Here is a 20,083-nt window from a genome sequence, read left to right on the forward strand (position 1 = left end):
CTTACACAGTTACTTATAAAATAGCAGGTAATGGACAGGTGTTCTTTCCTGGACTCAAAGTGAAAACTTATGGAAGATAGGGTAGAAGTTGGGTGTTGCTGCTGCCCTTTATTTCTATTGTTGTTTCGTGATATTTTTAAATGTATTTTTTGTGTTGTTTTTTCTTTCCACAATTACAATTCACTTTGTCTTTTGCATTACATTTTCCTTAAAAACTGACAATAGAAAATTTTAATCATTTTTTTCTAGAGCTCTTCTCTATTGCATCATCTAGAATGATCCAACTTAATTAGTAAAGCCCAGAGCAAAAATAAATACTTGCATTTAGAGTTACCATGCTTATGATGACAGTGAGGGTAGTGAGTTCTGTTTTGATGAGCTATGCTCCTGAGCCCATCTTTATTACCATGAAGTCTACAGCCTGTGTTTTGTTCTTGTGGGTGTTTTTTAATTTAAAATCAAAGCTTTCATTCTGCAGATTTTGAATATACCACACAGAACTCCAATGTATCAGATAGGCTGCACACAGTACATAAGGGTGAACAGCTGGGAGCTTTGGCTCAGACTCAACAACTCCTGAACCTTAACAGGGTCAGGCAGAGAATTGCTTGGATATACATATATATGTAAAAACATATAAAATGTATTAAAAATACAGTAAAATACATAATTTATTAGTATTTCTCTTTAAACCAAAACATACACAACCAGAAAACCTGAGTGATTTTATTTCTCACACAAAACCAAGAGAAGGATTTTGTCTAAGTGGTTTAATGGTAACACTACAATTTTCATACTACATACAAAATTTATCCTATGTAGTTTTACATACTTTGATTAATTAACAGTTTGTATTAGAGATGCCTTAAGCTTTACCTTTCATATTTTCCAGATTCTGTACTGCATTAGTATATAACTCTGAACTTCATATAAATTGTTAGCAAGTTCTCTTCACAGTTTCATTAGACAAAACAATCCTTTTCCAGCCTGAGAACCAAGGACACCATTGCAGCTTCAGGCCCAAAAAGCATAAACAACAGTGAACTGAGGAGAGCAATCTGAGAGCATGGGACTTCATAACCTGAAGCTGTAATTGGACAATTAACCCCAGTATGTAAATGGACCAAAACTTAGAAAAGTGTGAAAGCATGTGACCTGTCATCCATCTTGGGTGGAGCCACAGCCAGGCTCTTGTACTGCCCAAGGTGTATCCTTTGAAGGCCTTTCTATAAATACCTACTTTATTCCTTTAACACTGTCTAGCCTCTGTTTTAGGTAGCCTCTTAAGGCATCATCAGAGTTGCATAGGTAAAACTATGTAAGACTGATCACAGCAGATGGTAGGTAATAGGTAAGTCCACATCTTTCTCCTTGATGTCCAGTATTTCAATCCTATCGCTGAAGAGAAGCAATAAATGCTGCATCTAGCATTAATGATGAGTTGGTGAATACATGAAAAGCAATGATAAACTACAGGCAAGTGTACAGTGTCACAAAGAAAAAAAGAAACAAGACCTTATCTAGTAGTACAAAATGTTAAGATTAAATTCAGCCAGAAAACCAGTAGTTGACTACTATGTACGGAGTCCTTAAATAGCATCCAAAATCCTCTGTAGCTGGTGTTTATGGCTTAAATATATACAAAAGTTCTCCCTCCTTTTTTTACAAAAACACTTTCTGATTTATTTTATAGCATTAAGAATCACGATCTCTTGCAGTATCCTTAAATACTATCCAAAATTCTCTGTAGCTGGTGTTTATGGCTTAAATATATACAAAAGTTCTCCCTCCTTTTTTTACTAAACACTTCCTGGTTTTTTGTAAAGTATTAAGGATCATCATCTCTTGCAGTATCACATACCATTTGGTAAACATAACAACTGAATCTTCTATTAGGCTTCTGTTCTATATGCAGTACGAGGTCTTTGTCAAAGTAAACTTCATGACTGTAAGTCTGAAATGAGAAAAAAAAAGTTCAGGTTGCAGTCTCTATTTCCACAACTTGCTAATATCTATCATTTTCCACAAGGAACAAAAAATACTTAACAGTGGTGAACTCCATGATCAGGCAGAAATTTTGTGTGGATACACAGAGATTACTCTTCCAGATAAAGGACAGAATTTCATAACTTTTGAGAGGTTTCTCACATCCCTACTTTAAGAATCTAAGTTCAGAGCATCTGATTTAAGATCACAAGTTGCCTATGCAGTCAATGATAAAAGAGGTGTAACAGTGCTGAAAATTTCAGACCATCTAAGCTGGATGTCCACCTAAACTTGGACTGATGAACAGCCCGTTCCATCTTCCCAAATATATATACAATGAGGGCTGTGCTTCATTTTATGCATGAGTACTTCAAGTTAAACAAGGGAAAGTCTTTACAAGTTGAAAAGTTAGTCTGACGTAACTAGCCATGGAGTATTTAAGTTGATAAATACTTCAGAAATATATTAAGGACAACCCTTTCCCCAAACACAAAAACCCCAAACAAAACAACCAAAAAAACCCCCACAATCATGATTTCAAATAATGGGGGATTTTCAGGTAAATTAACTACTGTCTGATGGAGTACTTAAAATTTTAGAGTTGTAATTGTTATTTTATGCAAATCTCATCCCTTTGCTACTTATATATCTGCTTAAAATATGAACAGAAGTGGTATGTGAATGAATATGGGGAAGAGACAGTGGGAACAAAAGACAAGAATTTTCCTCACCACATCCCAGGACTCCTTTAATGGAATACTCTTAAGTAGAATCCCATGTTCATTGCAATGAAAGTCAAGGTGAGCTCTTCCATCAGCTCCTATCTGAGTAACTGCCACAGTGGATAGTAAATCCAGTTCATCTTCATAGTCCACAATTTTGAATGTCTTAGGAAAAACAAACCTCAAGTTTACAAATCAAACACAAATTCACATTCCCCTCTACCTAAATTGCATAGCTATTTTTTCTTCATGTGAAAGTAGTACTGGGCAAATCCTAGTTCTTAAGTTTCTTTTCTTTCTCATCCGAAAGAAAACTTTGGGAGCCTGATACCCAACAGGCGTTTTCCTCAACATGAGTTGTCAGGGTATTTCAGCAAAATTCCTTAAGCAGGAGAAAAGGAAGTGATGTTCTGAAAAATCCTAATGTGCAAGTACACATGTTTTATGTGTAGCATATAAGAAGTATAAAACAAGTACTTCTGAAGTGGCCAAAGAGTATATTTAGGGTCTTGAAGCAGAGATGTTAATAGACATTGTGTAGCTTTAAACCATCATTGGTTTTGAGGGAATGAGTACATTAGAGTAATTCCATGAAGATCTGTATGTTCTGTTCAGATATCTCTCTTGCTCCACAGATTATAGGTCAGTGAAGAACTGACACCAAAATATGTGAATGAAGATTGTGAATGACGTTAATTGCCTTTATCTCACTGTGACATACTCTAAATTCAAGCCAATCCTTTTCTTCTATAATGTAAAAGCATTTACTGGAATCATAAGTGTAACAACAGGAAAAAAAATAGAGTGCAATTACATTTATTATGGTTAAAAGAAAAAGTGAATAGAAATAAACTGCAGACCCTTAAGGGTTATACTGGACTGTGCTGTATTTTTACCATAGTAAAATCTATTTCCTCAGAATAAAGAATAGGAGTGACTGCCAGAAAGTGATGAATTTTACCTGTTGTACTTATGTCAATTACAGATCCAGCTCTAGACAGAGTTAAAAAATATTTTTCATAACCTTTTAAGACCCAAGTGGTGTTTTCAATCTCAAGAAGCAGTTACTTAAAGGAAAAGGGCTAAATACCTAATCCTACAATCCAATCAAAGTAACTGAGAGAGAAAAATAAAGTTGAGAGACACTATAAAAAAGACAAGAGGATCCTAAAGCAGACGAAAAGAAAAACTTTCTTTCATTTCATAAAATGCTTTGTAAGAAATGTTCAAAGTAGATATTGAAATGGAGAAAAGAGTAATGGTTTGTCACATTAATATATCTTTTCTGTGCCATTGAAGTCACATGGGATTATAAGGTGGGTCGTAAGATCAGTTCTTGAAAGAAAGAAAAAATACAAAGCTCAGTGTTGACCAAGGAGAAAAGATGATAAAAAGTATGTGAAGCAATTGGAAGAAGACAAAGAGAAGAGGAATAAAGAACTCAAGGATATAGACAGCTAATGGTTACACCCACTGAAACCATGGTGGTTTCAGGGCGTAACCAACGGCGAATGGTCACGCCCCTGAAACAAGAAGGGCTTCTGGCTAGCTAAACACTGAAACAATCCATGAAGTGCTCTCACTTCAGTTACCTCTTGTTCTGGGTCATCATCCAGCAAGGTGAACCGCTTCTTCACCACTCGACCAGAAGCTGTTACAGTAACACTGTTGTTCACCTTTGGAGAAACATAAAAAAGAAGTGTCTCTAGACTTCAGAGCAATGTCGTTTCCATCCATCTGACAATGTATCTGTTCCATACATTCTGCCTTCCGACCTTGTGGTGCTCATTAGCTACGCATAGCCTTGGTGCTGCTGTTTTCTTTATGAGTTCATGAACTTGGGGACTTTACCTGAGATATTATTGCTGTTTACTCATATTCAGAGGTGGCCCACAGAGATGGCAAAGGTTCTCAAGCTACCATAATTTAGAACAGAAGTGACTAGAACCAAGATGCTGGAATGAGAATTAAGACTGCTAAATCACCACTGATTTTTCCTAACCTCTTCCTTCCAGAATATGGGAGAAGTAGCATCTTAAACCACCATGGCTGTTTCCACTGGGCTTCATTAACTCCAGAAATATTAAAAAATAGGTTATCAGTGTCTTAATAAAAGTCAAAAGGAACAACCACAGCATAGGCAGGATTAGAACTCATATTTCTTTCTTCTTACTGGAACAGAAGTTACCTACACAACTCACAAAAAGCAGTATGGCAAGTTATAAGATGACAACTGGCATTTAGTTTTTGAATTCAATACAAGTTTTGTTCTTGAGTTTGTGAAGATTTTTAATACACAAACCTTTTTCCCCACAAAAACTTAAAATTTAGCATCACAAATTTGCACATTTTACAGTATTCAAACTATAAAAACTTGCTTTTAGGCAAGACATAACCTTGTCTGCTGAATCAAAATGACAGTTCCAGGCACTACCTAGAATTTTTTTCATGTGTACTCTTTAACCTTTTGACATTAGATTGTCTTGGTGATTCTATAACACAAAAGATTTCATGAAACAACTGAGGTGATTAGAGAGCTCAGTTCTACTAATAGTTTTAAATCATCCTCTCCCACTTGGTTCTACCCTTCTGATCCACTGATGACTCAGTCCTGTTCTGCTCCAGTTCAGCAAAACAAGCAAGCAGAAAGTACTCACCTTTTCTGCCAAGTTACTCTGTTATTTTAGAGCACTGATTTGGCTCACCAAGGGTTAGATGAATGCCAGACTTGGCACAAGAGAATGACAGGCATGCATGGCCAGGAAAAGGAATGGACTTTTGGAAGCAATGCAGTGTCTTTGTTGTCTTATGAAGACTTACCCCTAAGTTATGATAGACTTGAAACTTTTCTAGCATTTGTATGATCAACTTACCTGAGCACCAGAGATGCACACAATTATCACTTAGTGGCACCTTCATTTGAATGAAATCTATCACCATCTTTTAAGTATGTTTTACATCCATGATACATGGTTACACTGCACACCTTAAAGAAAACTGAAATCTAAAGAAAAGACTGAAGGTTTCAGAAATCTATCCTGAAAGTGTTATTGTTTTCAAAATTCTTTTCATAATGCTTGAAGTCCAGTGAAGACAGAACATGTCTTTCAATAAACCTTGGATAAAGCCCATAAAACACAGTGATTACTCAAATATGCAAACCCCCTGTTTATAGCTCAAAATCCATATTGTGATCTCAGACACTAAACTCACACAGTTTTCTCTGTTGGCTACAATCGTAAAATCTTCTGCAATCTCCATCTGATCTGCATGATTCTTAACTTCCTTAAGCTTTAAGACTCTACAAAAGAAACAAATTACAAAGTAAGTCATGTATTCTAATCTGCTTACTACAACATTTCTATATAATTTTTTAAAATCTAGTACATTAAAACATTGTAAATAAATAAATTAAATGGAAATTACTTATTTTGGTAATTTATGTTTATCAGTGGAATTTTGATACAGTGGTCCTTGAGTATTTTTCATACCAAAACCTAAAATGTAGCCTCTAGTGCTCATATTCATCACACCAAAATCTGCAGATGTTTCTAGAAGAATGTTTGATTCTGACAAATTAATGGATTTTATAGTTTCTATAGTCTGATGAGTGTTTGGGCCTGCAAATCATCAGACTACTAAATTTATGCAGTTATGCAACTTCTCTAATGAATAAAAGATTTGAGTAAAAAAGGCTCATACTTTATCAAATTTGGTCCCACGTGGATTATTCTACCTGACATATCTGGATGGAAATATATCCAGTCAGGTTCAAGTGAACAGCATTTCATATCCTGTATGCCATTTTTTGCCTGAAGAAGAAAAGGAAAAATTAAAATGTTAGTATTTTGAAAGTCTCACAGATCTAATTAAAGAGGAAATACTGAGCTCCTCACTATATACCTCTGGAGGTTTAGAAGTATTGCTCCTAAACATGACCAGAAAGGATGGCAGTGGAAAAAAAACCAACAACAAGAGTAATAAAAAAACTCAGTTCCAATTCTCAAGATATTCAGTGAAGTAGTTTCGAGATTTTTAATATGCAATAAGCAATAACCTTGTACCTTAGCTGTATATTGTTCTATCTCTCCTGAAACTAGGCAGAATGAAGATCTAACCTACACTGTGCAAACATTTCAACAATTCCAGCTATTTGAGTATCCAAGACATGCAACAAACATTAGCACAGAGTTCGACTTGAGCTTCAACTCTCAGGCTTAGCCTCTTCTGTGCAAATGACCTGTGGAGCCTGTAAGCCTGGAATACCTTGTGAGTTCAGCAATCACATGCAAGCCAGTCAAAATCTCGGGATTTTGGCAGTGGCTTTCTGTTATTAAATTTAGCTGACATCCATCATTCAAATTACCAAATATATGAACCCACATAGAAAAAAAAACAGATGAGAAAGGATTCTGTAAATCCATTTGAATCAAAATTGATCTTTAGCTACAATTGTGGAACATCAGTTTTGAAAATAAGGAGAGAAAATAATTGATCAGGCAAGCAAAAGAGATAAGGACGTTTACAGACGAGACTTATTTAGTCAAGAAACTCTTAACAGGCCCAGAAGTTGCTTGAAATACAGAATGATCATCAGGTCAATTCCACATTCAAAATAAAAGCGGAGATGGACACCTCACAAAAAATAGTATTCAGATGATGAATAGTACATAAACAAAAATAATTAGGAACAGATTAAACTAACTAATAAAACCTTTATAGGGACAGAAGGGAATTAAGCTGAGCAATCAAATCTTTTTTAGGGAGAGAAAGAAGGTACAAGTCAAAGGTAAACTACAAACATTAAGGACATTTATTCTGCAATATCATAAAATTTAAAATAATTCTGTAGTCAGTATTTAGTAGGCTGACTAGTCAGAAGTGCATTAGAATGTTACCATGCAAAGAAACAGGTAATGAGACTTTTAAGTCATGATACAGTGCTGTGCAGCTCTGACTGCACCACTGTTGTATTGGAATGAAGGAAATATGAGAAGCACTGATTCAGAAGAAAGCATTTTACATATGACTCCATGGGATAGCTAATTTGATACTGGAGTGAGCCTGTGAAAGCACTGCACTGGTAAACAAAGGTATTATAACCTACTCAGAATAAAAGATGAAGACAAACATAACACACATTCATTTCAGAGAAGCTGTTTTCTGAATGTATTACCAAAGCATTGTCTTTCAGAGAACAAATATGGAAGACTCCTTTATGTTTTTTCTTGTTTGGTGTGATGATATAATGCCAAGGGTAACCTCCAATTTGAAATGCATTCTCCAGAGAAGATGCTTCAAATAGCAAAGGTGGGGTATCTGCAAATATTCAGTAATGTTGTTAACACCATTAGTAGCAGAACAGTCATCATTCCATTGATGCTTGCAATTCTAAATTCCAATAAAGCTACTAATTCTTCAGAACTTTTGAGGATTGGTGGAAACACATTGGCTATTAACTCTTTTCCAGTGCCAGCTATGCTACCTCAGCCAGCACCCAGGTGCACATCTGAAGTTCCCTCTTCTTCCTTCCCTCCCTCCCTTCTCAGATCTTGATGCTGAATACTCTTCTAGTACCTTTCACTTACAAGCAAAGCCACAGCAAATAATTAAAATTATTCCAGCTCATCTGATTGAGAAAGGATGCACACATGAACAGACCAAAGACCATATCAAGATGGTCACTATTCTCTTGAGAAAAGCAGTGATAAATAACTGGAAACAGCAAGCAGCAACCTCAAATAACAGAATTAAATGCAGGAAGATAGAATATTCAGATTCTGCTTTCTCCTTTTGTGTAATGCAACAAAATAGTGTGGACCACAATGGATGCATTCTGTAGCCGAGTTCATAAAAATCAATCAAAATATAGAATTTTTAGCAATTAATGGCAAAAGGTATCTAGTTTTCCTTTCAGTTCAGTTGGAATAAATTACTGAGATGTACTAGGCCATTAGTACAAATGTTCTTTTTACTAAATGAGAGGTATTTACAACTTCTGCCAACTAGCTAAATTAAAGCAATTTCTACAGCTGCTATAACTGAATCAATTTTAGACTGAAGACCAGGTCTTTCTAACAGTAAAGAGAAAAGCTGGGGAAAAAACGGACAAAATGTGGAGAAAATCTGCAGTTATGAGGGGAATTGAAACAGGCAGAATATAAAAACCCAAACTCAATCAGTGCAAGGAGAACAAGATTTTTATCTGGACCCAAAGGTCTTATCCAAATTTTGACTTGTTCTTTTCCTGCTGTGTCTAGATAATTATCCTAATGTCAATGGTGCTATCACACGACATCACATATTATGTTTATGGAGTGCTTCCTTCCTCTTCCTTTGTTCATGTTTCCATCAATTTAGCCATTTGGATTGAATGGAATTAGTTCACTGCCAATGGAGATGAAGTCTTTCCTAAGCTGGAAAGTGGCTGTTTCCCATTTGCTTTTTGGAGTGACACATAAGAAATGGGAAGATTCTGTGCAAGAGATAAACTATATGTTATAAAAAACTTATGCATCTGCTGGAAATGTAGAGAATGTTGAAGATGGAAGCATAAGCAAAGGACCTACTGATACTAAAATCCATCAGAAAATGAAAAATGAGTTAAGAAAGTTTGTGACATTTTACCGAAACAACTTCTTAAATAAAGCTTATATATCAAAGTCCCTCAAAATTCTGGTAGATGGACTAAATTATATATTATAATTATACAATTAAATGTATCTCAACAGTGTATCAATACTGAGTAGTAGAAGGTGCTTTAAAATATGCCTTTCCTATCATGGTTTCCACCTAAACCACTGTGATAATGTGATTCTGCTGCCTCAACTCCATCATTCCCACTTGTATGTCACTTGCTCTTGTTGCTAAACACCTCTTGTTTTATCATTTGCAAGTCTTTTGCCAAGTCTTGTCAGTTTTCACTCTCTAGTTGAGCTTCTTTGTTTACTTACTTTAATCTCTGCAAACTTCTCTAAAAGCTGTTCCTGGCAGCACTAACAAGTGTTATACATGCAAATAAAAACCAAAGAAATAACAAGAAAAGGTTGTTTCAAAGTATCCTTCTCCTTGCTTTTTTTTCTGGAATTACTGTATCAGCTAACAATAAATCAAACTACAGTCTTAAGTTCTGGGCCATTCAGAAAATCACACACTATGACTGACCAAAATCAATTCCTCCCCAGCATTTCAGAGCTGTAGCATAGTACTTCTTAGCCCGTAAGTTTTGATCTCTAGACACTTGGGGGTACCTCACACCATAAACCAGTATTGTAATAATGCCCATCCCTTGAGGCAATTTCTGTAGGGAGGCTAGGACTTAAGTAAGAAAGAAGACTACACACAGTTAAATTATAGTAAATACAAGCCTGCACTCTGAAACTGCTAAGATCTTGCTCACTGAAGCATTTGCCCATCTCAGTCTTGAAAGAAGAAAACTCAAAAATCACAGGAATGAAACCATTTGCAAAAGCAAGCATGAAAATGTACACCATGGGTTCAAAACTTCCTAACCACAAATTCCTGAATATGATTAAAGATCAAAAAGGTGTTCTCCAGTACACTGGTTTAAAATCTCAAAACTAAAAACTATAATGTTCTATAAGCTATGAGATCAAATCTTCCTATTAAAGTTCCCACAGCAAGTTTTCCACAGGTCCCTCACATTAAATGGTGGTTTCACAGATTGAGATGGAGACAAAAAATGGGGGAAGATTTCTATTTGCAAAAACTGAGACATCAAATATAGCAGCCTGTAGTTTTGTTTTGATAAAACGTTGCATTATAACCTTACTATATAAATCTGTACTTTATCTTTTATCTTTATCCCTCATTTTTATATACATCTGGATTGATTTGTCTCTTATTATCTGACACTCTGAAAAAAAAAGAAACATTTTTATGTGGAGAATCACCTAAAAAATACATTTAGTACAGAAACATTCATAAATAAATAAATGCATTCCTTAATGTTTGTGAAACCAACCTTTTAAATTTTTTTTAGATGCCTCAAGTGTAAGCTTGTGAGAATGTATTTTTAAACTAAGAAAAGAAATTTCAAAAGAAGTCTTGGGCTTTGCTCATTCATCCAGATTTTTAGCACCAAATTCTAATCTCAAATGCACCAACAGAAGCCATTGTTTGCTTTTAAAGAAAGAAGTCATTACGTAATGCAGAACATTGATAAGTTAATGATTTGAGGCATTAGAATTGCTTTTAATAATTTGTTCTCTTCTCAGGAATTCATTTTACTGAAATCAGCACATTTCTGACAACTTAGAATATCAAAATGCAAGTCAGACAAATTGTATTCAGTCTCATTGAATTTCCTCTGCAAGTTAGTGTTCTCACATCTTTTGCTTACATACCATATTCTGTTTCTGGGTGCTACTAACAGATATCCTAGTCCTTCCTCTTTCTCAAGAGCAATTGCATCTCAGAAATAAAGAAAGGGGTTTCCATTTCATGTATTGCTAATAAAGCTTTTCAGACAGCTTAGTTGCTCTAACAGTTTTCTTGGTGTGTTCTATATAATTACTGTAATTAGAAGTAAAGGGAAGCACATTTTACTATAATGTAAGTCCAGAAGTACACAACAGCACAGTATGAGCACAGTAATTGTAGTATTTTTTCTTAGTGTGAAATAAGCCACAATCAATCCATAAAAGCCACAGTCAAGCCAATACAAAGGTCATAATTACCTGTTATTTTAATGTTACATGGAAGACCATATGGAAACCTTCCTACAGCTCCCACCTGACCATTCCAGTTGAATTCTTGTCCCAACTCAAATGGTTGTTCCATGAACTAAAATAATACAGAACAATTTAGCTTTACAGATGCATATTTACTTGCTGTTTAGTTTTATTCTCTATTATTACTGCATTCTTTATCTTGTTAGATACTGCTTGAGGTCTTATTTTTGAATTAATGTTTGATTTTTGATTGGAAGGATATAAACTCACATGTCTAACTGCATTTCTGTTTGAGATCAAACTTCCCCAAGCCCACCAGTTTCTGGCCTTAACAATCATCTGTAACTACAGACTAGGTGTGTAGAGAGCAGCACATGTGGTGTAACATTGATGTAACATCCCCAGAAGTGCCTGTCTGACACTGTATCTCTTATGTTTTGCCACCTGTAACTGTTGCAAGTAATTTTTCTGATAGTGTGTCCATTTTTATCTTCTGACTGTAAACAGATCTAGGCAGGAACCTATATACCACATGTTCTTATGTAGAGTACATGAATATTTATGACTTGTTACCCAAAACCAGCATGGATTGTATGAAAACTCTTTACTTCATTACCTGTTCCAAAATGGCCTTGAAGTTATAGAGTCTGACCAGACCCATGCTATACATTACAATCAGGATTCCATTAGAAACAGCAACATCTGTCACACTATTACCAAAAATCTGGAATAAAATTAAGCAAAAAATATTCTATTAGAGAAAAAATAATTGAGAGAAAACACAAATAACTGACATTATGTCCTTAATTTTTCAATCTTTTTTTTTTTTTATTCTGACTAAACTCTATGATCAGTGTTCAAGTTTTCTGTAACTCATCTGTTCTGCTGAATTTCTTTAATCCATTGCACTGCAGTAACACCTGAAGTTACAGTAGTCATACTCTGCAAGCAGATTCATGCTGTAATCAATTCTCAGTATATCTTCATTATCATGCCACCCAGTTATTATCATACATGAATAGATAATATTATTCATCATCCCACGTTAGCAAAACTTAGCAACTCTATCTAAAAGTCCTGATTTCAGATCTTCTGTTCATTCTTCATCCCCAGTGTAAAATACTAGTCTAATCACAACTCTATGACTGCATACAGCTGTATTAAAACTACATTATCCAGCTGTCACAGAGTACAGAGTTCTCTCTGAATCCAAATTAGATGTATACACGAGAAGTTGACTTATCTTTTTTAAAAATTATGCACTATTCATTTGTGTGTCTGCTTAATACATCACTGAGCTAACCCCACAAACTAATTCTTAATATTTAATTATTACCAACATGTGAAGTTGATAGGGGTTTTTTAATGGATATGCCTGAAAATGTAGTTTTCTTTAATCTGACTCACTATGTGAAAAAGCAATTAAACCAGTTAAAACAGGCCTAAAACCAATAAAAAGCTAAAGAAACCCAGAAACTGTAAGACCTCCATCTTATCACTACCAGTGCTACCACCGATTATGTGATCAGTTTGGTTCTGAAAGTTATACTCACTCCTGAGACTGTCTTTTATTTAGTTTTATGGCTTTTTCTCAATACATTTGCTAGCTTAGGTCTCAGTGTCTTTCAGACACAAACTGTAATAATCTTCCAAGCCTAAAGTCTCCTTTCTATCCTTGAGACCTCAGCCACTCTGAACTCAAATGTGTTGTGGTATCCCACCTCAATAAAGCTGAGGTGCATTCTGCAGCCTCAGGCAGTAACACTAACCCCAGCTCGAATCTAACATTTCATTCCACTGCTCTGTGTCAGGTCTGGCACTGCCTTCACTGCCTGCATCTCCTGCTGCGTGGATTCTCACACCCCAAATGCTGCCCTGCCTGTTACAATTGTATCAATTTCTCTGGTGAGCACTCAGCACAGACCCAGCTGAAGAAGTGCTCCTTCACATGTTCTGCCTGCTATGACCATGATGAATCTGGCATGCCATTCCTAACCAGATTGAGAACACCTTTGATAGTGGCAATGGTTTTTTCAGTCTTAAATACTAATTTTGAACAGAACAATACACAGTACTCTCAAGCTTTCATTAGCCCATATTAAAAAGTTGAAACCCCTGCGTTCACTTGCCAGGCCCAATTTCAATTACAACCTCAACCCAACCTAGCACCAGCTAAAACTCCAGCTCATAACTCTGGATCCTAAAAGACACCAAACCTACACAGACACAGTTTTCATGTTTGTACTGTTGCATCTGTAAGTTGTATCCAGAGCCTTCTTGACTTAAAATAGAACAGTAAAAATTACAATCTGGCTCAAAGTTCCTTCATAAATATATATACTTGCTTATAGGTCAGAAACTGAACTCAGGTTTGTTTGTTCTTGACTGATAAAGCAAGATCTATTTACTTTTGTCATTCAGTAACAGTGATAATAAAAGTGTGAAACATTTGTAATTGCATATAGAATTCATAGATTATTACTAGGACTGAGTCAGAGGCACATTATCTTTAAGGAGGTGAAAAGAAGTGTACAAACACTTCAGGGTTCCCTAATTCTTATAACTGCTCTAAGAAAAGGCTAAAGTCCTGCTGCATGTCAAAGAGTAACCCAGTAAGAGAATGCATTTGTATTTCTCTTCTGGTCCTTAGAATTAAGAATATTTGCTCCAACACCCCAATCAGACACAAGAACACTGCTGCTAATTAATGTTTCAATTGCTTTTACAAGCTTGTAAGTATGACTTCTGAAATAAGTGTCTAAACCAGAACTGTCATAGAACTACCTTACAGATTACATATTATCAGAGAAATTAACTTACCTTTTTGTTTATTTCCAGCATTCCAATGAATGAAAGAGGCAAAACTTGGAATACAGCAAGATAAAACAATACATTCTGTTGGATTCCTGCCTGGGAAGGAACAATACTGAACATAGTTATTAAAGGTAGGAGATCTTTATCTTCTTCCATAATAACCAAGTACAATGTCCCCATCTTTATGCTTGTAAATTTTTTTTGATCAATGTTGTAAAAATTACAACACTTACCTGCCGTGCTGCTGCAGGGAGCTTATTCTGAGCTGACTTTACAATCATTACCTCTTGAGGAGTATCCCAGCTCAGATACCTGTTTGTGACAAGAAAGGCCTGCCTTAACCACTTAAAACCCATTTATTAATGTATTATTTCACATAAAATATAATCAACTATAACTAAGCAGATGTATGTGCCCAGGGAAACTTGACTATTTGATTTGGAAGAAGGGCTGCTTGCAATAAAGCAGAAATCCATGGAACTAGGAATTACTTATTTCATACAGGATTGTGAGAAAAATTAGTGAATATTCACACTTTCCAATCTTAATTTTTCTCCTTTCCTTTATAATCACCACTTTCCTATCCTTCAGCCTAACGAAAATATTTTCTGAAAACCAAAAAAAAGAAGCAGCTTACCAGAAGCAGTAACTGCCCTGCTTTAAAAGAGAAATATGGCTACCCTATGGAAAAGAACCTTTGCAAATTAACAACAGCTCAGACTTCGAACATATTGTTTGTATGTTTGATCAGGTTTGTTTTTCAGCTCTTACAGTCCTCTGCTGGCATGTTACCATTGCAATACTAAAGGCTGTAAAGCTGACAGAGAAAAGCAAATAGTAGGCTAGGTTTTGTGGAACTTGATACTAAATTTAACAGCATAATACTAAAGTAGATGAAATTCTTCTACAAGCAAGAGCATGCAGGAAAAGCACTCCAGGTAATGGTTGAGATTAACAGCCTGTTGTCAGCCATAGGGTAGTACGAAAATAACATGATTCCCCTTCTCCTCTATAGCACTAATCACTGTTAATTATATTAAGCTCTCCTTCTCCACTATACTACTACTGACTGTTAATGGTATAAACCCTAGTTGTTAATACCTGAAGAATTTGCAACAGGAACCAGCAAGATACACTTTCTCCAGTACTTCTCCACTGTCAGCAGAGAGACGTAGAAGCCAGTTCTGCGCTGTCAGGACTATAAGAGAAGCTTTATAATCTGATGGACTTGGTAGCATTTCCCCCTACATTAAAAAAAGGCTATTAGAAATAAGGTTGTATCAGGAGGATACAAAACATTTTGACAGTTTGAAGAACATGAAAGTAAATACACATTCCTCAAAAACTGAAGGAGGCAATCTGCCTGTTAATCAGATCAGTATCTCTAAGTTCATGTCCATGTCAAATAATTACCTATGACATAAATAATCAGCTGTCACAATTTTGCAAGACAGTTACCTCTTCTAGAAGAGGCACCCTTTAAAAAATCTTTTCCTTGCAAAAGTTAACTGCTTATTGAGCTAATTGATACCAATCTTGAAGAGAAAATTGTTTAAGTATTTCAAAAGAAGACATTCAGTGATAACTCAACAGCAACTGCTACAAATGGTACTTACACTGCTTTAGTTTTAGGCACCTCAAAGATGGGGCTAATATTTCTAAGCTCTGTGGACACTGGGTGAAGGAGAGAAATGATGCAATTATCAGGTAGAAACAGTAGAAGAGTTTTTGGGCAGGGTCGTTTCAATGGGCCTCCAGTGTATCTGCTTTTTGGTTTTTTTAATGTCAATGGATCTGAAGAAAACTAAAACTCCCAGCTACTGTCCTTTTTATTTAAAAATAAATAAAAATATAAGTAGAATTTATTTTGTAAGGAATTAAGAATTAGTTGCATAAGAATAAAAGCACTGGTTTTAAAATCTTCCATGATAGCTTATGAAACAAGGATTTGAATGCACTACTGAGAAATTCAGAAGAGTATACCTCTAAATGTTCAGTTAATGTAAATAAGGCACATGTTGCAAACCTTTAATGACTGAACTCCTTTAAAACATTGAGAAAATAATTTGGAAAGAAAAAGCACTCCATTCTAAATGTTTCATCAAAATATATTAATTTAGTATTTTGCACAAAAATGTTCTAGTAAAAAGTAATCTTACCAATGGGCATTCCAATAATAAAGCATCTTCTATTTTTTCAGACTTGGCGGTACACTTTGCCTTTTGATAAATTAGTCTTGGCTGTTGTGCAATGCTAGAGGAAAATGATTGCTAATCATTAGTCTATTTTATAGACCACTTTTTATCAAAAAGTCATTTCATACAGTTTTATAGGTCAGAAAACATCTTATTTTTAACATCTTATTTTTACTTTGTAAACACAGCTGAAATTGCTCTCAAAATAAGGCCTAATAAACAATAGTTAATATAATGTAATATTTTAAAGCTAACCTTCTCTAAATCTTTTGGTCTAGTTGCTTTTTTTTTGTTTTTAGTTTCAGTTTTTACGTTTGGGTTGGTTTTTTTTAAGTAACAACCTTAATAGTAATGTTTTTGCTCTAGTGATATACATTAAGAAGAAAGCATATTTCAGAAACTAATGATCATCCTGGAACCTTCCCCTCAGGTTCTTCCAATGCTGCCTTTTACAACAAAGGTGCGGCATCGTGTCCAGATATTTAAAAAAAAAGCCTTTACTAATTAAAATTGATGCTGTGTTGATGCTGTTTGGGTTTTGCCATTTTTCCTTTTATATATTCACTGTATTCCTCACACAGATACTTGTAACTCTGTCACCTATTGTATTAGTAGCCAGTTTTCCCAGTACTTTTCCATGGCCTTTCCCTAGGCAGAAAGACAAAACAAATTCCAGAGCTCCAAGCTCTGGGAGGTACAAGGCCCCAGTGCTATCTTGCTTCTAGCTGGGAACCAAGGCTGAGAACAACAGCTGAGATCCATTCTCATGGACAAAGTACAACTAGTGCTGAAGGGGGGACTCCAGAGAAGGGGCTTGACCTGGGGGGTGGAATTACATCACCCCTTGTCCTCCTAACTGGGGCTTTTTATCAATTATGCTAATTTCCTAAGACCTATAAATGTGTACTTATCCCTGCAAGGGCTTTTGTGGACATCTTTCTATAACTGCCTCTGAAGGCCTTCATTAAAGAATACCTTCTTATTACCTCCTTACTAAGGAAGTATTACCTCCTTACTAAAATTATCTTGAGTTTCATTTCCAGGTTGGGAAAAACCTGGAAAATAAAAGCTTTGTACTGTGCACAGTTTTGCCCTCTGGGAGAGGATGAGACAAAGGAAAACGTGAAAGATCTTAGGTTAACCCAGTATTAAAAACATTGAGACTATGTAGGAATAAAAGCAGATTTAGATCTCAGCTGTGGATGACAGATTAAGTTAATTGACTCTTAGTGGTTTACCCTGACAGACTAGTTTGTATTTTATGTATCATATGACACTATCTCAAAACTGCTCTGTCCCCAACTTCCTCAGCATTGCAGTTCTTCAAGTCCATGCTACTTCCCTCACAGTAGGGACAGGCAAGGACAAGGGCTGGTGCACACAGATTTCCTGTCCTCTACCCTCCCGTGTGCTGCCTCGTAACCTGTCTCTGCAACTGATCATGGAACAGAATAATATATTAGATCAGAGAATTGATCTACAAAATACATTTGCAAAAATTAACATGTACTGCAGCCTGTACCTTTGCATGAAAAATAATTTACTTATTTTATACAGAATTCACATAGTACCAAGTTTGTTACATAGGCTGATTCTGTGACACACTCTTTAGTTGCCAGATTACAAAGAACTACTGTTCATTTGGCTTTTAGTGCAAAACTAGAAAATTGTGTTAATCTTCCATTCCTGCTCTGAAAGCTGAGGTTATACTGCACCTGAAAGATCAGGCTTTCTTTGACCAAAGTAGGTGTCACATTTAGATATATCAGCATCTAAATGTAATGCAAATATCATAAGCCAAAGATTTATCACCTGCTTATTTTTTGTTCCCAAGTAAACTCCATTTAATTCTCAGCAGCTATGAGTCAAGTTAGCAATATAACACAGAATCAGTCTCAAATCTGTAAGTCAGTACCTCATAATTGCAAATTTATTACCTGGTAATACAGCATTGGTAATTGTCCATGTAAATTCTTCCTCTTTCATACGCAATAGGAGACGCAGAATGAGTTGTCCAAACATTCTTGAATTTAGTACTTTCCTGAAACACAATAGTTTTAACATGGATGGCTATTTGTAACAAACTTTGCTTCTGAAAATATTTTCTTTGGCTCCTGCAACTTAGTAACTTATTTTAATTAAAACTTTACTGCTGAATACACGAGAAAGAATCTTACTTGGTTTTTATAAATGAAATTAACAGACCTTTTATAATAAAATTTTGTCTTTTTTAAAGACCAAATTAAAAAAAATTTAATGAGCTATTATGGACAGCAGCGGTAAGGAATATTTTGTCATTAGCTTGCCTGTATTAAAAGTGGCAACTAAACTTGCATAGTGACTTTTGAAATCAAGGACTAAACTCCCCAGAGTATAAATATGCAGAGAATTCTTTTATATGTAATTAATTTTATTTATTGAACACTTAATTCCATTCTGCTGGTGGTGTTTAGTGTGAAAGGCAGAAAAATGTATTTACCATTACTTGCAATAAGCACCCGGAACATTAAAGAAATAAACTGCTCACATTAAAGTTTCTTGCCTGCATTTGAGATATCAGAAGATCTATACCATTAACGAAGGTTCCAGTCTTGAAAAAAGAAGTGTAAGCCAGATGTAATTATTGTTATTTCAGTAAACATTGCATGCCTATTGTTCTAGTTACATAAGCAGACACTTCAGCTGACTTCCAATAAATGAATTTTCAATATAATTGCCAATTCACTTCCACATTCTTTTCTAATATATTTCTATCAACTGCTGCATGGAAGCAGAAATTGTTTTGACTAAAAAAAAAAAGTTCAGTTTGTAATTGGTTTAATTCCTGCTTTTTCTGTAACATCAGTTTCACTGAGAACTGGAGTTACGTTTACCTGAAAATCTCTGCCAATTATCTTATTATGTGAACTCCTTCCAAATTCAACATGAAGCACTAAGAATTTAAGATTAGTATTAAATATGAAGCCATCTTAGGGAAATAGGTGATAAAAATAAGCTTTTATGAGATTTTATAACACAATTATTAGATACAGAAGGGCCTTTGCAGTTCTTGCCCAGCACAATCCTTTCTACATTTCTAGGTCTGAGCCTTGTGAAATATTTTTAACCATTACTCTCTTCATCAGAGCTGCACCTTTTTTCTCCCCAGACCCGTTCTCCAGCGTGACCGGGGCCTCTCGAACACCTGGGCTGGGGACAGACGCTCACCCCTGGGCTGCAAGGCGAGCCCGCGGGCTGCAGCAGCGCCGAGCGGCCGCCTATTACCTGACACATGATCCTCCTCAGGAGTCCCAGGTTCTTCCTGTGGGCCACACCAGCATCTCTGGCGTAGAAGCCGTGGGCCCTGCGGCTGAGGAGGCGGCACACGTTGTGCACCCCGCACGCCCGGAGGGCGGCCCTGCCCCCGCCGGCGGCCGCCTGCGGGCATTTTCTCGGCCCGCGGGGCGGGATCGCCTTTCTCCCCCGCTCCAGGCTCGCTCTCGGCAGGGCGTGCAGCCTTGCAGGCCCAGGCCCGCGCCGGGTTTATCTCAAACCCCCGCCCTTGCCCGGCGAGAGGTAAAGCGAAGCGGGAAGAGGCCCGAACGGCCCCTCGCTGCTCGATTCACGAGCGAAGCGACCCGAGGCCTTCTACGGCGCTGCTCGCCCCGCGCTTCCCCGGCCGCCGCAGCTCCGG

The 20,083-nt window shown here is 36.2% G+C and overlaps 2 protein-coding genes across 2 annotated transcripts in view; one reads left to right on the forward strand and one right to left on the reverse strand.

Moving 5' to 3' along the window:
• Positions 1-20,083, forward strand: part of METTL8 (methyltransferase 8, methylcytidine) — a 64,960-nt gene that overhangs the window by 23,776 nt on the left and 21,101 nt on the right. Inside the window, exon 4 of the mRNA XM_054278464.1 lies at positions 14,240-14,346. The gene's annotated coding sequence lies outside the window, so the exon portion shown is untranslated. The remainder of the gene's footprint in view (positions 1-14,239; positions 14,347-20,083) is intronic.
• Positions 654-19,767, reverse strand: DCAF17 (DDB1 and CUL4 associated factor 17). Its single transcript, XM_054278462.1, has 14 exons — positions 19,675-19,767; positions 18,348-18,451; positions 16,375-16,468; positions 15,317-15,459; positions 14,449-14,527; positions 14,222-14,311; positions 12,018-12,125; positions 11,408-11,513; positions 7,885-8,027; positions 6,411-6,520; positions 5,922-6,009; positions 4,301-4,384; positions 2,718-2,873; positions 654-1,954 (listed from the first exon to the last, which is right to left on the reverse strand). Exons 1-14 carry the CDS (start codon positions 19,681-19,683, stop codon positions 1,829-1,831), a joined length of 1,440 nt encoding a protein of 479 aa, XP_054134437.1. The 5' UTR covers positions 19,684-19,767; the 3' UTR covers positions 654-1,828.

This window comes from Melozone crissalis, unplaced genomic scaffold, assembly GCF_028551555.1.
Source record: "Melozone crissalis strain CALT ecotype California unplaced genomic scaffold, PUWL_Pcris_2 ptg000023l_1, whole genome shotgun sequence".
Classification (NCBI taxonomy): domain Eukaryota; kingdom Metazoa; phylum Chordata; class Aves; order Passeriformes; family Passerellidae; genus Melozone; species Melozone crissalis.

Coding starts and splice junctions, on each gene's coding strand:
- DCAF17 (XM_054278462.1), bottom strand. Junction 12,126..14,221: donor TGCTGGAAATAAACAAAAAG/GTAAGTTAATTT, acceptor ATTTTATTCCAG/ATTTTTGGTAATAGTGTGAC. Junction 6,010..6,410: donor GTGGGACCAAATTTGATAAA/GTATGAGCCTTT, acceptor TTTCTTTTGTAG/AGTCTTAAAGCTTAAGGAAG.